The sequence below is a fragment of the Beta vulgaris genome, chromosome 4 (genome assembly GCF_026745355.1).
Source record: "Beta vulgaris subsp. vulgaris cultivar EL10 chromosome 4, EL10.2, whole genome shotgun sequence".
NCBI classification, from domain to species: domain Eukaryota; kingdom Viridiplantae; phylum Streptophyta; class Magnoliopsida; order Caryophyllales; family Amaranthaceae; genus Beta; species Beta vulgaris.
The window spans coordinates 8,489,007-8,505,767 of NC_079205.1; the positions used below are offsets into that span (position 1 = coordinate 8,489,007).

Below are 16,761 nucleotides of genomic sequence, written 5' to 3' on the forward strand. Positions count from 1 at the left end.
CAAATCTCTCTCACACAAGTAACAAGTTCTGTTGCATTGAATGTTCCAGTGAATCAATCTATCAGTGGTATATAGCCTATTTTGGAATGTAAGCCATAATATGAATTTGCTTTTTGGAGTAGCCTTGTTGTTACTTATAAGCCTCCTCCATTCAACTGTCTCTGCATTGCCCAGAAGCATGTTATACACAACTTTAATGCTATATTGACCCTACCTAACCACATCATCCTAGCCTCTAAGATCATTCAATAGTTCTCTGCTGTCTATTATCTTCCTAAGAAGCCAATAAGTGTTACTAGTGATAGTAACACTATTTATAGACCCCCTTTTGATATAGTATGCATTTACCCATCTCACCCACAATTTATTAGACTTGAAGGCTAGAGCCCACAAGAGCTTCGAAATAGCTGCCTTGTTCTATAACTGCATACTATCATATTCCAACCTCCAGCTTTCTTTGGCTTATAGAACTGAGCCCAGGCCACAAGAGCTTTATTAGAGGGATTGACAGCACCTGTCCATAAGAATCTGCAACATATTCTCTCAACAGCCTTAATTACTTTTTTTGAGAGAGGAAATATATGTCCCCAGTAGTTTTGCATACTACTCAATATGGTTCTGATCAATTGTAATCTTCCAGCATAAGAGAGAAGGTGAGCCATCTAGCTTTGTGCTCTCTCAGTTATTTTCTCAATCAAAGGTCTACATTGAGCAAAGTTTAATTTCCTAGAAGTTAAAGGAACTCCCAGATATTTGAATGGGAGCACTCCTACTGGCAATTGAACAATATCACCCAAGTTTGCAGCTTTTGCTTGTGAAACTCCTGCCACATATATACTACTTTTCTCTATACTAGCAGAAAGGCCTGAAGCTTGAGAGAAAGCTTGCAAAACATTCATGATTTTAACAACGGAACTCATATCAGCTCTAGCAAATAAGAGTAGATCATCTGCAAACATTAAATAAGTAAGATGATTTTTTTCACACTTAGGGTGAAAATTGAAGTCAGGGTTTAACTTGAGTCTCCCCAAGCACCTACTCAAGTAATCCATGCAAATTTCAAACAGAAAAGGTGAGAAAGGGTCTCCCTGTCTCAATCCTTTTTTTGCTTTAAAAGCCTTAGTGGGAATACCATTGATTAACAATAAATATGAAACACTTTTAACACAAGCCATTATCCACCTAATGCACTTGTGAGGAAAGCCTAACTCCCATAACATGGTCTCAAGGAAAGACCACTCCATAGAATCATAGGCTTTTCTAATATCCACCTTGATTACACATCTAGGAGAAATTTGAGTTCTCCCATAACCTCTGATTAGCTCTGTAGCTAATATAATATTGTTTGTAATATGTCTCCCTGGGATGAACCCAGATTGGGCTTGATTGACCACCTCACTAATTACCTTGTGAAGTCTATGCAAGCTGTTGATCGAGATAATTTGCATCGATCATTTGGAGGTAAAGTTGTTGTGTTTGGTGCCTTGTTAGTAATTTTTCTTTCTTCTCCTAATACTATTTGATTCCACCCGTTAATCACCCGATCCATCCGTTTCACCCGGTTACAAATGGATGGATGGATTTAGGTGGAGATGGATGCGGGAGATGGATGGATCGGGTGAAGTGGGTGGATGCGGGTGATGGATGCGGGTGACGCTCCACCCGCCCCGAACCCGATCCATTTACATCTCTATTTGGTGGTGATTTAAGATAGATTTTGCCTATTATACCCAAGGGTACAAGGCAAGACATAGTATTTGCGACCTTAAACTCTTTGTTTCTATGGTATTCATGTAAGGTTTTTAAGCTTACACGCAATATGAGACTTCAATCATGTTCTTCTTCGTCTATGCTAATGAAATAAGGGACTTCCACTAGTAGAATAAATGCTATTTGCTGCGGTGATATTGCTGCGGTTTTGCCCATACGCAGCAATATATCACGTAAAAAGAAAAAGAAAAATATAAAATAAAGATATTGTTGCGGTTTCGGCCAAAAACCGCAGCAATATGGTATCAACAAATATTTTATGAAAAATGTTGACTTTTTGACCAGGATATATTGCTGCGGTTTCCGGCAAAAACCACAGCAATATATTAAAAAACATTATTTTAATATATTGCTGCGGTTCTTTAAAAAAACCGCAGCAATACCTTTAAAATTAAATAAACCGCTTCTCTTACTTCTACCCATCTCACTTTTTCAGCCATTTAGGGTTTTTTCACCCTTTACTTATCTCTCTCTCTGAGCCGCTTTAGACTTTTATCCCATATACTCTATCTCCTCACCACTCTCTCACACGCCATATATTCATCTCCTCTCTCCTCTCTCCTCTCTCACCCTCTCTCCTCTCTCACCTCTCTCCTCTTACCTCTCACCGGCGCCATTTATCCACCGTTCGTTAATTCTTTCCACCGTCCATTTTCGTCGGTCTCAATCTTCGCCACGAGTAACAAGGTTTTTTCCGTCGTTCTCCAGATCTGTTTATTTTTTTTTCGTTTTTATTTTTTGATTTTCGTTTTTGATTTTCGTTCTCCGGATCTCCAATCTGTTTTTTCGTTTTTTTGGTTTTTATTTTCGTTTTTCTTTTTGATTTTCGTTCTCAGATCTGTTTTTTCGTTTTTTATTTTCGTGTTTTATTTTCGTTTTTGATCTTGATTTTAGTTTTCCATATCTCAAATCTATCTATTCGTTTTTGTTTTTGATTTTCGTTATCCAGATCTATTTTTTCGTTTTTGTTTTTGATTTTTGTTTTGGTTTTGGTTTCGTTCTCCAGATCTCCCACCGGCGTTGATTTTCGTTCGCCAGATCTTCGAAGTGAACGAAACGAGATGCCGACGAAGCCGCCAAGCTAATATTGATTAGTTTTGTGTTAATTCTCTATAATGCTGTTTTTTCATTTTCCATTCTCTGTGAGCGAATAAGAAGCCACTCTCCTCATATTTTCCATTTTTTCTTTCATATTTAATTTTTAATTTTTTGTTAACTCTGTAATGTTGTTTTCATGTGGTGGGTTTGTAAAATATTATTTTTATTGAATATATAGCTGGTTAGGTTCGATTAGTTTTGTGTTGTTATTCTACAGCAATAGTTTAGTAATTATTTGTGTATCAGAATACTACTTTTGATGAGTTGTATGATTTTGGTTTTCTATAATTTGCCTTAAATATTTTTGCTGTTTTTTTAGTTACTATAATTTTGGTTTTTTATATTCTGTCTTAAATATAATGTAATAATATATTTCAATTTGAATTTTTTATGTCTTTGAATTTTGTGTAATAATTTTTTGTTATTAGTTTCAATAAGTTCTGTTTTATTTGCTTTTAACCTTTTTGTCTTTCAAATTTGATGGCAAAATACAAAAAAATAAAAACTTTTTTTTTACCTGTACAGACCCTATTGCTGCGGTTTTACTTAAAAAACCGCAGCAATATGTGTAACAGGCTTGTTCTTGAAAACGTTTATTAAAAGCTAATCATAATTACTAAGTTAATTATTTTCCGAATACTCTTATTTTATTTAAGTAGAAATATTAATATTATATTTGCTAGCAATCTTTTATTATTTTATTGATGATAATATACATTTATTATACTTTGTAAGTAATATTTTTATGTGCTTTTAATCATAAGTTAGTTATTTTGCTAGCCTAATTATTCTAGCTTAATTTAGTTGTTTCTTTCATTTCATTAAATCTCTATCTTAAATTATAATGTTAGTTTATTTAGAGTTTTAGTATCTTATTAAGAGTTCTATTAAGAAGGAAATCCCATTTTCTTATTTCTCTCTCTCGTGCCTTCTTTCTTTTTCGTGTCTTCACCAAATCAAGCCACAACTTCATCTCATCTTCACCTATTCGTTTCTTTGTGGCTTCCTCTAACATTGCCAACAAATTCTCAACTTAGAGCTGTAGAAATTACTCACTTAGATTATGACGCCTTCATCTCATTTTAGGATTATAATTGGAGATTATTGAGAAAACCCAATAACCTCAATTCCTAATTTCTCTCTCTCATCCCCTGTTACGCTTGTTGCCGTGTCGCGCCTCGTCGCCGAATTATGCTCGCCGGAGTTGCGCCTCTCCTCGCCGGCATTCTTGAAGCTCGTCGGAGCTGCGCTGTTCTGCAGCGGTTTACTTCTCTCTCTTCTTCTCGTCGTGTTCGTGCCCTGTTCGTTGCGTGGAGTGTCTTGTTGCTGCGCGGTCTTGTCGACGAACGGCCGCTCGTAGGTTCTGCCACCGTGCACCGAAGCTTCGAACCCTTTCCTCCTCTGTTCTTCGCTGCTCACAAGAGCAGAGGTACTAACCTCTTTTTACCTCTCTTTTAAATGGGTTTGTTCTAATTGAAGTTTATAATTTCCTTACTATGTTGATTATGTGAATAATTATGTTGAATCAATGTTGTTTATTTAAATTAAAAACCCAAGGGTATTGTTGATAAGTTGTTATTGTGGCAGATTGGCAGTGGTGTTGTTGTTGTGTTATTGTTGTTGTGTTGTATTGTCACTACTACAAAAGGAGTGTTATCGCGACGCTTTTTGGCCCAATTGGCGACGCTTAAAAGCGTCGCGAAATTTGCTCTCGACGCTGCCAAAAAGCGTCGAGCAGAATCAGTCGGCAATTCGCGTCACCAAAAAGCGTCGCCATTGGCGACGCTGTACAGCGTCCCCCTTACCTATATAGGCGTCGCCACATTGGTTAGTGGAGGTGCCATCAATTAATTTATAAATGCTTTAAAGTGTCCTAATTTGAGACGCTTTTTGTCGACTACAATTAGTCACGACGCTTTTTAGTGTTGAGAGAAATTTGGCTGGAAAATTATTCTTATATTTGTCATAAGTTTTTGACAAGGAAAAGCGTCTAGATTTTCTATGGACTCTTTTGATACGTTTTTCATAATTAATTAATTAACAAATAATTATATATAATAATACAGTAATAATATAATATATTATAACTTAGAATATAAAGTCAACAATGGAACTTGAAGATTACATAAAAATACTTCGAACAATGTATATCTGATCATAAATCATAAACGTAGTTCGTACAATTAAAATTCCTACACACGTTCATCAATAATACTTCATAACTAATATGTTACTAAAAATACCACAAAATTAAAACACACTAAAAATGTAATTGTAGCTTACAAAACTAACTAATTAATACTAAGATGTAGCAAAATAATGATGGTAGCCAATTTGAAGCCTCAAGTAGTGTCCTCTTGTTCTTGATCTGTTGGACTTTTATTATTATTTTCGAGTACCTTCAAAAGATGAAAAATAAGACCAAAATATTAATTAGCACATGTAATATATCCCAAAAAATAGGTAACACGAGCTAAATAATTTACCCTGATGACAAAACAACCCACATTCTATTTTCTTCCTTAACTATGATCATTGAAAGTTTGAAACAATACACTATGAACTAATAATTCAACATTAACAACCCACATTATATTTTTTCTTCTTCAAGAAATGAGAGTGGTAGTGAGAACTAAGAAATGAAGTCAACGCATATGTGGAACAACAACTAGCTATGACATCATCTACAGGTAAAAAAGCCAAAACAAGAAATGAAGCCAACGCATACAGTGGAAGCTTCTAACTTTTCATTAGTGCAGGGACCATACTACATTCACAAGAAACATTGGTTATCAACTTATAGCTAGTTGCTAACATTACCAAATAATCACCGGTTTCACTTATATATAATCACACATACTAACATTAAGTTCACACGAAATCTAATATGAACTAGGTTCATTATATATTTTTTTAAAACAACCGCCTAGTAGTTCTATAGTGTCTCTGACTCTATGTTACAAATAGATCAAATATTCTAATCCATTGATGCTAACTTGACTTTTAACCACATTGTTATGTTATTTCCGTTTTTATCACCTACAGACCACATAATCAAGTAAGGGCAACACAACCAGAGTAGTGGAGCATAATTTTACTTCGAAAGTATAACAAAAATGTCTAATCGTTGCAAAAAAAAAAACGAGGTATTACTATTACTCTTATTACTAGTCAACATTAGTACAAAAATAATGTAAAAGAAGATAATAATCCTTATGTGGCATAAATTCTGTTTGGAACAATTTTCCAGTTGGAATTACTCGATTCACAGCATGAAGTAAATTGCGAATATGTTTTTCACCAATTTTTATTGTTCTTTAATCTCTATGACAATTTGTGAAATTCTAATAAGTAAATAATGGTTGGAAATAAAATACTTCTAGGAAAGAGGAGGAGAAGTCAATACTGTGTAACCATTCTAACCAACAATTTCCAATATCCAATTCATAAAAATTTAAATCAGTGGAAGCTTTTAATCCTCACTTCTTGACAAAGTGCTTCAGAAAACAACAGTCCAGTAGCCATACACATGCAAAAGTATCCCAAGAAAGATCTGCTAGAGACTGGATCAGATTGTTTAATGTAAGAGATGAGGAGGAATTCTGATTGGCAGAAGAAATAAAGCCCGCAGTTAGAACAGGAGGTCAGAAAGTATAAGCTGGTTTAATTGATTGGCAGACAAGTGTCTCCAATTACAAAAGGCATGCTCATACATATATCTGAAGTCCTTTTTCTCTCTATCCTTCCATTTATTACAGTTCAATGGAAAAGCAAGCTACTAGAAAATTAAGGTAGTTTAACTGAGGTTGTTAGGTGAGTTAGCTTGTTCAGTGGACTGTAGGCTGATAATTCTAGAAGCATCACAACAGCAACAATAGAGCATATATGAGCATACCTTTTGGTTTGTCACTTCCAAGACTGCTTGTGCACAATCTAAAAGGTGCATTGAAGCCTCTCCGTTACGAACTTTACCTACTAGTCGAGAAAATTGTCCAACTAGCGTTTTGAGTAGAGAGTTGTTCTCTTGAACTTGGGCTTTCAACAAGCTATTTTCCTTCTTAAGAACGGAAAATTCTTCTTAATCCTTCTCCACAACCACAGTCCTCTTTCGAACTTTTGCTTATTCAGAACACCATGCACACCGTAAATGTCGCCCTTTTGAACTCCAAGTCCATAGCCTACGGACGTTCTGGAATCACTCCACCGTACATGGTGTGCTCAAAGGCTTCATCTTCGAGTTCTAAGTCAGACTTAGAAGGGTATGCTTGTTTCAATGATTCCAACTTGGCATATGCATCATCCTACACATATAATTAACATATAAAATTAAATAAGTATTATTTTACATTCAAAGGAAGCAAGCTTAAAAAGTCATTCTAATATGTACTTATACCACAAAATCTGCTGTTACTGTCTCGGGTAGATAGCCTCCATCCTTGCCCATATGAGTTTTTTTCCAAAGAGCTAACAAGCTCATTTTTTCTCCATGCTCATCTTCCTATTATTTTTATTAATATAAAAAATTTAAAAAAAAATCAGCAAGAAAGATGTCAAACATTCATATTTTTCCATAAAGAAGCCGAAACATTCATATTATTCAAGAAAAATATAAGTGAAAGGCCTAATTCATCCTAAATATGAAATATATAAAAACCTATTATATTCACGATTCATACATAATCAGCTTGCTTGTTCACGAAGCTATTCGAACCACATCTGTGAAGTTGATTTAGGGAGGCTCGTGCTCCTTTCCCCAATTCTGACAGTTTCTGCACTCATTTTCATGTAGATTTATTATGGAAAAAAAGTTGATGTTTTCATGAAATAAAATAAGCAAAGAGTAAATAAAGTTTAATTGTAAGTATGTTACTTACTTTCCCTTCTTGCGAATCCCAACGCTTAACCAACTTTATCCACTGAAAGGGAATGATTGATACAGTATGAAAACATAAGTTTGGATTTCTGATAAGAAATCAATTAAAGGAAATAAAGTATATTACTTATATCAAAGTAGGTAAACCCAGATTCCTTATAAGGGATCGTGATATGTTGAAAGGTTGACTAATTAGTTTTTATATGAGATATGTGTCTGTAGATTGTTTGAAGTCACGTTGTTGGGTTTGCTGTTATGTGAACGACGAAGTAGTAGAAAATGAACAATTAGATAAAGATGTATAAGTATGTTGTCAACATAAGTTGATGTGATGCATGTTATGACAATGTGATTATGTTGACTGCTGAGTCGTTTTAAGTAAAAGCCACCAAAGCATGTTTACTCTTATTTACGGGTTTAGTACTTAGCTTTGCTGATGTGTGTATGTTGTTTTGTCATTTTTGCGGCCTGTCACTTGGTGGGTGGCAGTTTCCTTAAATGTTTCAGGTTGAAGCCGTGAGTTAATCTTTTGCAAGTTGAAGCTGATACGAGATGGTGTATTATGTTAGTTGTTACCAAAGTGAGGGCGCTTAACTTGTAATAGTTAGTTATATCAAACTTTTGTTTTAATTCTTTGTATTTAAGAGTCGTTAGTGCTCCTGATTCTCTATTGGTTGTTGCTCCGCGAAAGCGTTAAGGTTGATGAGTTCTGGGATTTGGAAATATTTTATTTATTGAAATTGTAATAGGTTCATATTATTCTTCGCTTTAGCGTTGTCCTATTTTCAAAGGAAATTCTGCTGGATTTTCCGTAGACATTTATGGGAATAAAGTCTGAGAATCAGAGCATAGTTGCAATAATTAATAAATTTGAATAAAGTTAGCAATTGAGTTCCATACTCTCCGATGTAGTTCGGTGAGTGTGATGGTAATAGTTCGGGTTATCTCGACCAAAGTCTCTTTCGCTGTGCTTAATCCTCTGTAAGCTGGTCGGAAGAGTCCGGGCTGTTACAATATGTCTATTTTTTATTATTAAATATAGCATATTGCTGTGGTTTTACCTAAAAACCGCAGCAATATGCTTTCTAAATCTGATTTAAAATAAATATATTGCTGCGGTTTGGCATAAAAACCGCAGCAATGTCAATATTGCTGCGGTTTAAAACCGCAGCAATATAATTAATACCTATTGCTGCGCCCTTAATTGCTGCGCGCCCAAAAACGCAGCAATAGGGCACTTTTTAACCGCAGCAAATAGCATTTATTCTACTAGTGTTCTCAGAATGGATACTGGGTGTTGGTGATGGCAGAGCTGGAGGGCCCAATGATGGAGAAGTCGATATTAAAATCACTGAAGATATTCTTATAGACGGTGGAGATGACCCCATATCATCAATTGTCGCCATCACATACCCTTCACTCACTGATCACCTTTGGGAAGCCAAATACTTCCAAGAAAGAGCAATTTTAGCTCCAACTAATGAAATAGTTCAGAAGGTAAATCATCATGTGTTGTCCACAAATCCAAGTGATAAGGAATTTTACTTGAGTTGTGATGCAATTAGTAAAGATGAAGGGAACTTAGGGGCTCATGATATATATTCTACCGAAATCTTAGACACAATAAAGTGTTCGGGCCTACCAAATCATAGTATTAAGTTAAAAGTTGGTGCAACGATCATGTTGCTTCGTAATATTGATTAGACATCTGGATTGTGTAATGGCACGAGGCTGGTAGTGAAGCATTTAGGCAATTGAGTTATCGAAGCTACTGTCATTTCGGGGAGCGATGTTGGTGACAAGGTATTCATCCCACGAATGACACTAACACCGTCTGACTCAACAAAATTTCGTATCAGATTTCAAAGACGGCAATTTCCTTTAACTGTGTGTTTTGCCACGACAATAAACAAAAGTCAAGGACAATCATTGTCGCATGTCGGGTTGTATTTACCAAGGCCTGTTTTCAGTCATGGTCAGTTATATGTCGCTATTTCCCGAGTCACGAGCAATAAATGACTTAAAATTCTTATTTGTGATAAAGAGAATAATGTGTGCAAAACAACTACAAATGTTCTTTATAAGGAAGTGTTCCAAAATATATAACTTCATACAGATTTTTGTAATTTTTGTTATTATAACTTTTACTTATTCTTTCATTAGAAAATTTGTTGTCTACTATTCGTTTCATTGGAAATTTTGTCTTATTAAGTAAATCCCTTCCCGTGCATTTTTGCACAGGTCCAAAAACTAGTAATTTGTATAAAGGCATAGTAAGCGTTATTAGTAGCCATACATGTTTCTATTGGTCCGCAAAAAAGTGAATGCAGAGTTATGAAAAAAAAACAAGAGTTTGTCTTGTAAAAAATCGCCTATTTTAAAATTAAAATTAGATAATGGTAAGTCCAATTTTAAAAAGAGAATTAGCCTAATTATGACTAGGTTAATTTCTTTCCGTAACTAGTTTAATCCATTTTTGAAGAAACCAACATACGTTTTCCTCGGAAAAAAAAAAAACATAAACATAAACAAGTTTAAAAGTGAAGCACTAGTTGAGCATGTGACACTATATCCTGATAAGTAAGTAGGAATAGTAAGTGATAAGGATTAATCAGTGAATGTTTAATGGCAACATAATTTATACATGAGTACATACCATATATAGCCTGAGATCGAATCATTTGCTACAACATAAAAATGATTCTCATAAAATATTAAATTAGGACGGATATTAGAAGTAGCTTTATTTAGTTAATTTCTCATACATATTATATATTAGCCCTCTGTATATCATCTGTACGGTACGGTATAGAAAAATTAAAGCTAGTTTTAAGTTTTAACCATGTAGCATTTCTGCAACTGTATTCCCCACATCGATTATCATCTTTCCAGTCTTCCAAAGCCCTGAAAGCAATTTCTGCTAGGTATAGGAATTGGAAGTGCCGACGTTGAGGCACTTGTTCCAAAGATAATCACTCCTTTGATGCATTTCAGTAGATCGTTTCTTAAACTTAGCGAAATCAGAGAGCAGATCATGAACAATCAAATCGTTACATGTCTTACCCATCCGTATGAGCTGCCTACAACATTTATCCCCCAAATGAACCGTAAAGAATTCGTCGTTTCTAATAATCTCGACGCCGCAGTCTAACGTTATTCTCGACGCACAAATTGCCAATACTGGGTCTCTAGAAGGAGATGAAGCATACGTTATGTCGGATTCAGCTACCGTGACATTGTGATTTACTTCCATAGAAATTGGGTCTGCTTGCAATGGGCACAGGTTGATGGTTACCATTAGTATAACGACTACGAATACTAGAGATGACCCCATCAATTTTGACATTTTGTGAATTTTTTCACTTGGAGATTGTTATTTTTGTGAATTTGGTTCCACAATTTATAGCATAGATTTTGAATGACACTGATTTTTATTCTTTTTTTTCTGGTTTCATTTTGGCCATAACGCCCCATTTTTAATAAGTCATAACTCATACATTTATTAGTTGTCTTTTTTTTCCATCTTTCTTTGTTTTCTGTTTCCCCATAACTCTTAATAAATGTTGTATCGAGGGATGACAATTCAGGCTATGTTTAGTTCACCTGAAATTTTCTGATCTGAACTTATCTGATCTGATCTGAACTTATTTTTTCTGATCTGATCTGATCTGAACTTATTTTTTCTGAACTGATCTGATTACAAGATCTTATCTTTTAGATTTCTCTCAATATATAAGAAAAAATATAGTCATGTGGGATCTTGTTTGATTCGTCTCAATGAGTACTTTATTAATATTCAATTATTATAATTTTTACTAATATGTAATGAAAGATATTTAATAGTAAACATAAGTTTTAAAACCGACAGATCTGATCTGATCTGAACTTAATTTTTCTGATCTGATCTGATCTGATCTGATTAGATCTGAAATAAGCAAAAATAAGGTGAACTGAACATAGCCTCAGTCTGGATCCGATCTTAGTTCTCCCCGATCAAAAGCCCTTTTTTCAAGAAAGACTGATTTAAATGAAACATCAAAAATTCGGGACGACTCCGAGAAAAAAAAATTAAACTGATGCTTGCATTAAATTATATCACCAGAGTGAGTGGAACTTCCAGGTTTCAAGTTTCTTCCATAACGAGTAGAAATTACTCATCATAAAGTATCTTAGTAGTTGGTACAAAACAGGGAGTACTCGAAAGACATAAAACATTCAAACTAGCTAATAGCTATATCCTTAGCTGATTTGAATTTTCTAGGCTATCCGCAAGCCTAATACCTTTTCATTTCTATTCTTTTTCCATTTTTAATAATTCATAACTCATACATTTATTAGTTGTCTTTTTTTTCCATCTTTCTTTGTTTTCTGTTTCCATTCTCTTACCTCCCATAACTCTTAATAAATGATGTATCGAGGGATGACAATTCAGTCTGGATCCGACCTTAGTCCTCCCCGATCAGAAGCCCTTTTTCCAAGAAAGCCTGATTTAAATGAAACATGAAAAATTCAGGCCGACTCCGAGAAAAAAAAAATTATATTGATGCTTGCATTAAATTAGATCACCAGAGTGAGTGGAACTTCTAGGTTTCAAGTTTCTTCCATAGCGAGTAGAAATTACTCATCATAAAGTATCTTAGTAGTTGGTACAAAACAGGGAGTACTTGAAAGACATAAAACATTGAAACCAATAGCTATATCCTTAGCTGATTTTAGTTTGCTAGGCTATCCGCAATTTCACCTCTTATTTCCTAAGGAATTTCTATTAGTAAGTTTGATAAGAAACTCTAATCTAACTTGTTTTTGAAACTAATATGTTTTTTTAAATAAAAGATTTTTTAATGTTTGTATAATTGAAAAGAATGGTTGAACTCGAGAGATTCATAATATAATTGGAAAAATGATCTTGCTTCTCTAAATAAGTTGGCTAGATAGATAGATCAAAACTTGTGAGTTTCTGAGTCTATTAGACTGACACATGTGAACCAGTCTTTACTTTTTTCTTGTGTGATAGTTCCTCATTGAAGTGTGGCTCTTAGACTTGACTTGGTACTCTTTAAGACTTTTGTGACAAGTGCTTTGAAGAAATGATTTTGGCGTTCGTTTCATTTTTTTCGCCTCAGAAATTTTCTTTCATATAATATTTTCCATTCTTTAGCCCTTTTGAGCCTTAAAGTCCTTATTTCTTTATTAACCATACATTACAAACCTGCGGCCTCCTACATATTTTGCATAAGTCTAGCTAAGGGGAGTTATTAAGTTGAGTTTGTATTGTAAGTTTTTATCATGATATTGTGAAAAGAATTGGGAAAAAAAAAGGGGTTATGACATTAAAAAAAATTGTTCTGAGAAGAAAAACAGAAGAATATTAAAAAAAAAAAAAGTGTTTGAAGATTATAGAATGGTGAAAATGCTATGGATTATATGAGGAATTGTTACATTTGCATTATCATTTATTGTTGATATGATGAATAATATGAAATAAAAAAAAAGAGTTGGAGTTTGATGTTTGTTGTATATATTGAGTTTGTTGTGATTGAAATCTCACAAGTCATGTATATTTTTTGCTCCCTTTAGCTTGGTTTTTTAACACCACATGCCTAAATATTATCCCTACCCTTTAACCTTAGCCACATTATAACCTTTTACAAGCCCTTTTGATCTTTATGCATCTTTGTCGCTCTTAAAGTGGAAGAATTGAGACGATAGTCTAGTTTAAATAAAAATACTTCATTTAGAGTCGACTTGGTTACATGTTTGAGTGAATATTATTTAACCCTAAACACATGAGAGTAGATTATTTAAATTATATTTGTGAGAGTCTATCTATTGAACTTGATGTATTTACAAGGGTGAACTCATGCTAGCTATCTTTGAGTTGCAAAGAAAACCATTATTCCATGAAGTATTATGAGTTTTGATAGTATCACATTTTTTATTGCCAAAAGTATAGAATTACTACTTACGTTTTTTAAATGTTTTGTGACTAGCTTAAAATGTTCTAGTTTCTTGTTTTGTACTTATCTAATTTAGTTATTTCCAATAAAGAAATTTGAGGTGGTGAATTAGATCTTACATTTAGTTGGTAAATTGCATTTAGTTTACTTTTAGTGGTAGTTTGATCAAGGACGACCAAAAGATAAGTGTGGGGGGATTTGATAAGTGTCTATTATTTATACACATCTTTACCCTCTAATATAATACTTTTAGTGTCGTCCGTTGAGTTATATGAATTAAATATTATACTTTTAGTGTCGTCTGTTAAGTTATATGAGTTAAATATTATACTTTTAGAATATTTCGATTTAATCACTTGTTAAGTAGGAGTGTAGGAGAGAATAAAAAGAAAATAAAGAAAAGAAACAAAAGAAAACTATTGTTGGTTTAGAAGACACGTAGCGGTACAAGGATAATTAAGTGAGAAGATGAGCTAAGCCCAATGTTGCAAACGAAATAAACAACATGGAGAATACAAAGAAAAGGGGTTTAATTTTTAGACCCTAAGAGAAGGAGAGCAATTTAAATATGCGGAAAAAATACAGAAGCGAAGAGGCCCAAGGAGGGGGTAGTACGCGCCAGTGGGAAGGCGAGAGCGGCGATGAGCATGTGCCAGAGATGATGGCGATATTTCAGGCCGAAAATTCGTCCCTAATGAGTTTTCTCTACTCTTTTTTATCTGTTTTCTTTGTTTACATGTCAAGTTTAGAGTAGTTTTACACTAGTAGTAATATGTAATTGACTATTTGATATATGGATTTATACTTTTTTTTTTGTGTGTTATGAACGATTAGTTTCTTTTGGGTATTTATACAAGATTTATTATCTGGCTTTTCATTCATGTTTATTGATTTAGTTTGATCACCTAAATTATTTACGTTTCCATTGCAAGATTAATTGTAGTTTTAATGAGGTTGCAGCTTTCTGGTCTAATTATAATTATTAGAATCTTGTGTAATAATTGAATTCAATTGGTTAGAGCTTACTGGCAAGTTTGAGTTCAGTTGGTTAGTGTTTCTAATGCTGTCAAGTTCATAATTTGATACATGCTTTCATGGTTGGATTAATTTAGCTTGATTAGGATTAAATTTTCGTGCTTTCACGGGATTTAGCGAGTCATAAAGATAAAGCTAGTAATTACTCGCTTTCAAGGGATTATATAGTTAACCAATCTATCCTAGGCTAGTCGAATGAGTCATGATTATACCCAATATATGTAGAAAGTTATGTGTCTCCTATTAGTTTCTTAGTTATATTTTAAAACCGAATTTATTTCCTCTCATTTATATATATTCATATTTTAGTTCGACAATTTTAGTATAGAATTAAGTGATATCCAAACTCCTCCCACATATTTATATAATAATAGTCATTTATATAAGTAATCAATTAGTTTAAGATAATAACGCAGTCTCTTTGGGTTCGACCCTTCCTATATATTAAAACCCTGACCCTCCCTCACTTACTAGCCGCAAATCTCACGTCTATCATACTCACCATCTCTCTCTCTCGCACTACTCTCACTCTCTTGGTCTACTCTCTGTCTCTGATCACTCTCCATCAATGACCAGTCAATCATCGTTAGCCGAATAGCCAAGCCAGGTAAAGTTCTGAATTCTCACTATTTAAATAATATAATGAAGTAGAAGTGTAGAACTAGTAGAAGCTAATTGCAAAATTAATATATAAAATTGTGCATAACGATTATATATACATGTCATAATGTACGAGAAATTTTTTTTTGTGTTGGACCCATTTTAGACCCTAGACCCTACCCAGACCCTATCGGTCCCTACGAGTATGGGTACGGGTCCTAAAAAAATTTACCCCATGGGTATGGGTCTACATCCAAAAATTAGGATATGGGTCTAGCCTTACCCTACCCAGACTCTGTCCATTGTCATCCCTATTAGAGGTTTGAGAATGAAAGGGAAAATTACACTTATGTCCTAATGTTCTCTAAAATTATTACCCTTACCTAGGTATTCCTAAACCTAACATATTTCACAAATTAAAACCTTTTAGTTCTCAGTTGTTTTGTTGCTTCTTCATTATACTCTTGTTCAAGTACATAGAGGCGAGAAATATGAAGCATACAAGAAAGAAAACGAACATGACTCATTGAAAGAAATTAAAATACCCCCTTATTTAAAATAAGGATTAGTATTGGATTTTATAGATGTGGTTTAAATTATTATCCATAAACAACAAAATACACAAGAATGAAAATTATGGCAATGTCCTTATCTATTATTTTACACTACCAATTAACAAGCAGAGATCAGCTATCTACCCAACACTTTATACAAACAATCAATACAATTAGCTAGTAAAATCATCTAATACAATCAGCTATCAACTAATACAATCAGCTATCAGCTAATACAATAAGCTATTAGCTAATGCAATGAGCTATCAGCTAATATAATCAGCTAACAGCTAAGAAATATCTACTAATTGCCAAACAGCTAACAACTATCAGTACGTATATTATAAGCTTAAATATTTTGTGGGCTGGGTTGGACTTGTTGGGCTCCAAAGGGGTGAGCCCAAATCCAGTCCAAAAATATTTAGACTCGAAAATTCGAATTCCATTCAAGTGCAAATGTTTTCCGCTCTAGTGCAATACGACAAGTTTGGATTACACTTTAGACTTTTCGTAGTCTACTTAAACTCCTATAGTGATGGAAAGGAAGAAGAAAAGAATTGAGTTGTAGAGGTGAAATATAAATGTCATGGTATTCAAGAGGCTAGAAATTTTTTTAATATGAAGACTTTGGCTGTTCCATTTTGTAGCCGGGTAGAAATAAGACGCATGTTGAAAAACTAAAGATGGTATATGAAAATATTATTTAATCCATATATAATAGTAAAATAATTTTAAAATCATTTAAAAGAATTTCCTATGGGATTATGAAGTATATATAGTCAGATTATGTTTCTTTTGATTTGTGTTTTCCCTTTTAAAATTCTTTTTTTTTTTGGTAAACTAGGGAATAATCATAGCATAAATAGACATATGG

At 33.8% G+C, this 16,761-nt stretch overlaps 1 protein-coding gene, 1 long non-coding RNA gene and 1 pseudogene across 2 annotated transcripts; 2 read left to right on the forward strand and 1 right to left on the reverse strand.

The window, feature by feature from the left end:
- The first annotated feature begins 3,755 nt into the window (after positions 1-3,755).
- On the forward strand, positions 3,756-8,409 carry LOC125496325 (uncharacterized). Its single transcript, XR_007272999.1, has 2 exons — positions 3,756-4,297; positions 8,231-8,409. It is a non-coding gene; the product is annotated as an uncharacterized LOC125496325 (long non-coding RNA).
- Positions 8,410-8,562: 153 nt separating this feature from the next.
- Positions 8,563-9,847, forward strand: LOC130591047 (uncharacterized; annotated as a pseudogene).
- Positions 9,848-10,661: 814 nt separating this feature from the next.
- LOC125496461 (uncharacterized) lies at positions 10,662-11,039 on the reverse strand. The gene has a single exon (XM_048641921.1). It carries the CDS (start codon positions 11,037-11,039, stop codon positions 10,662-10,664), a length of 378 nt encoding a protein of 125 aa, XP_048497878.1.
- Positions 11,040-16,761: the final 5,722 nt, after the last annotated feature.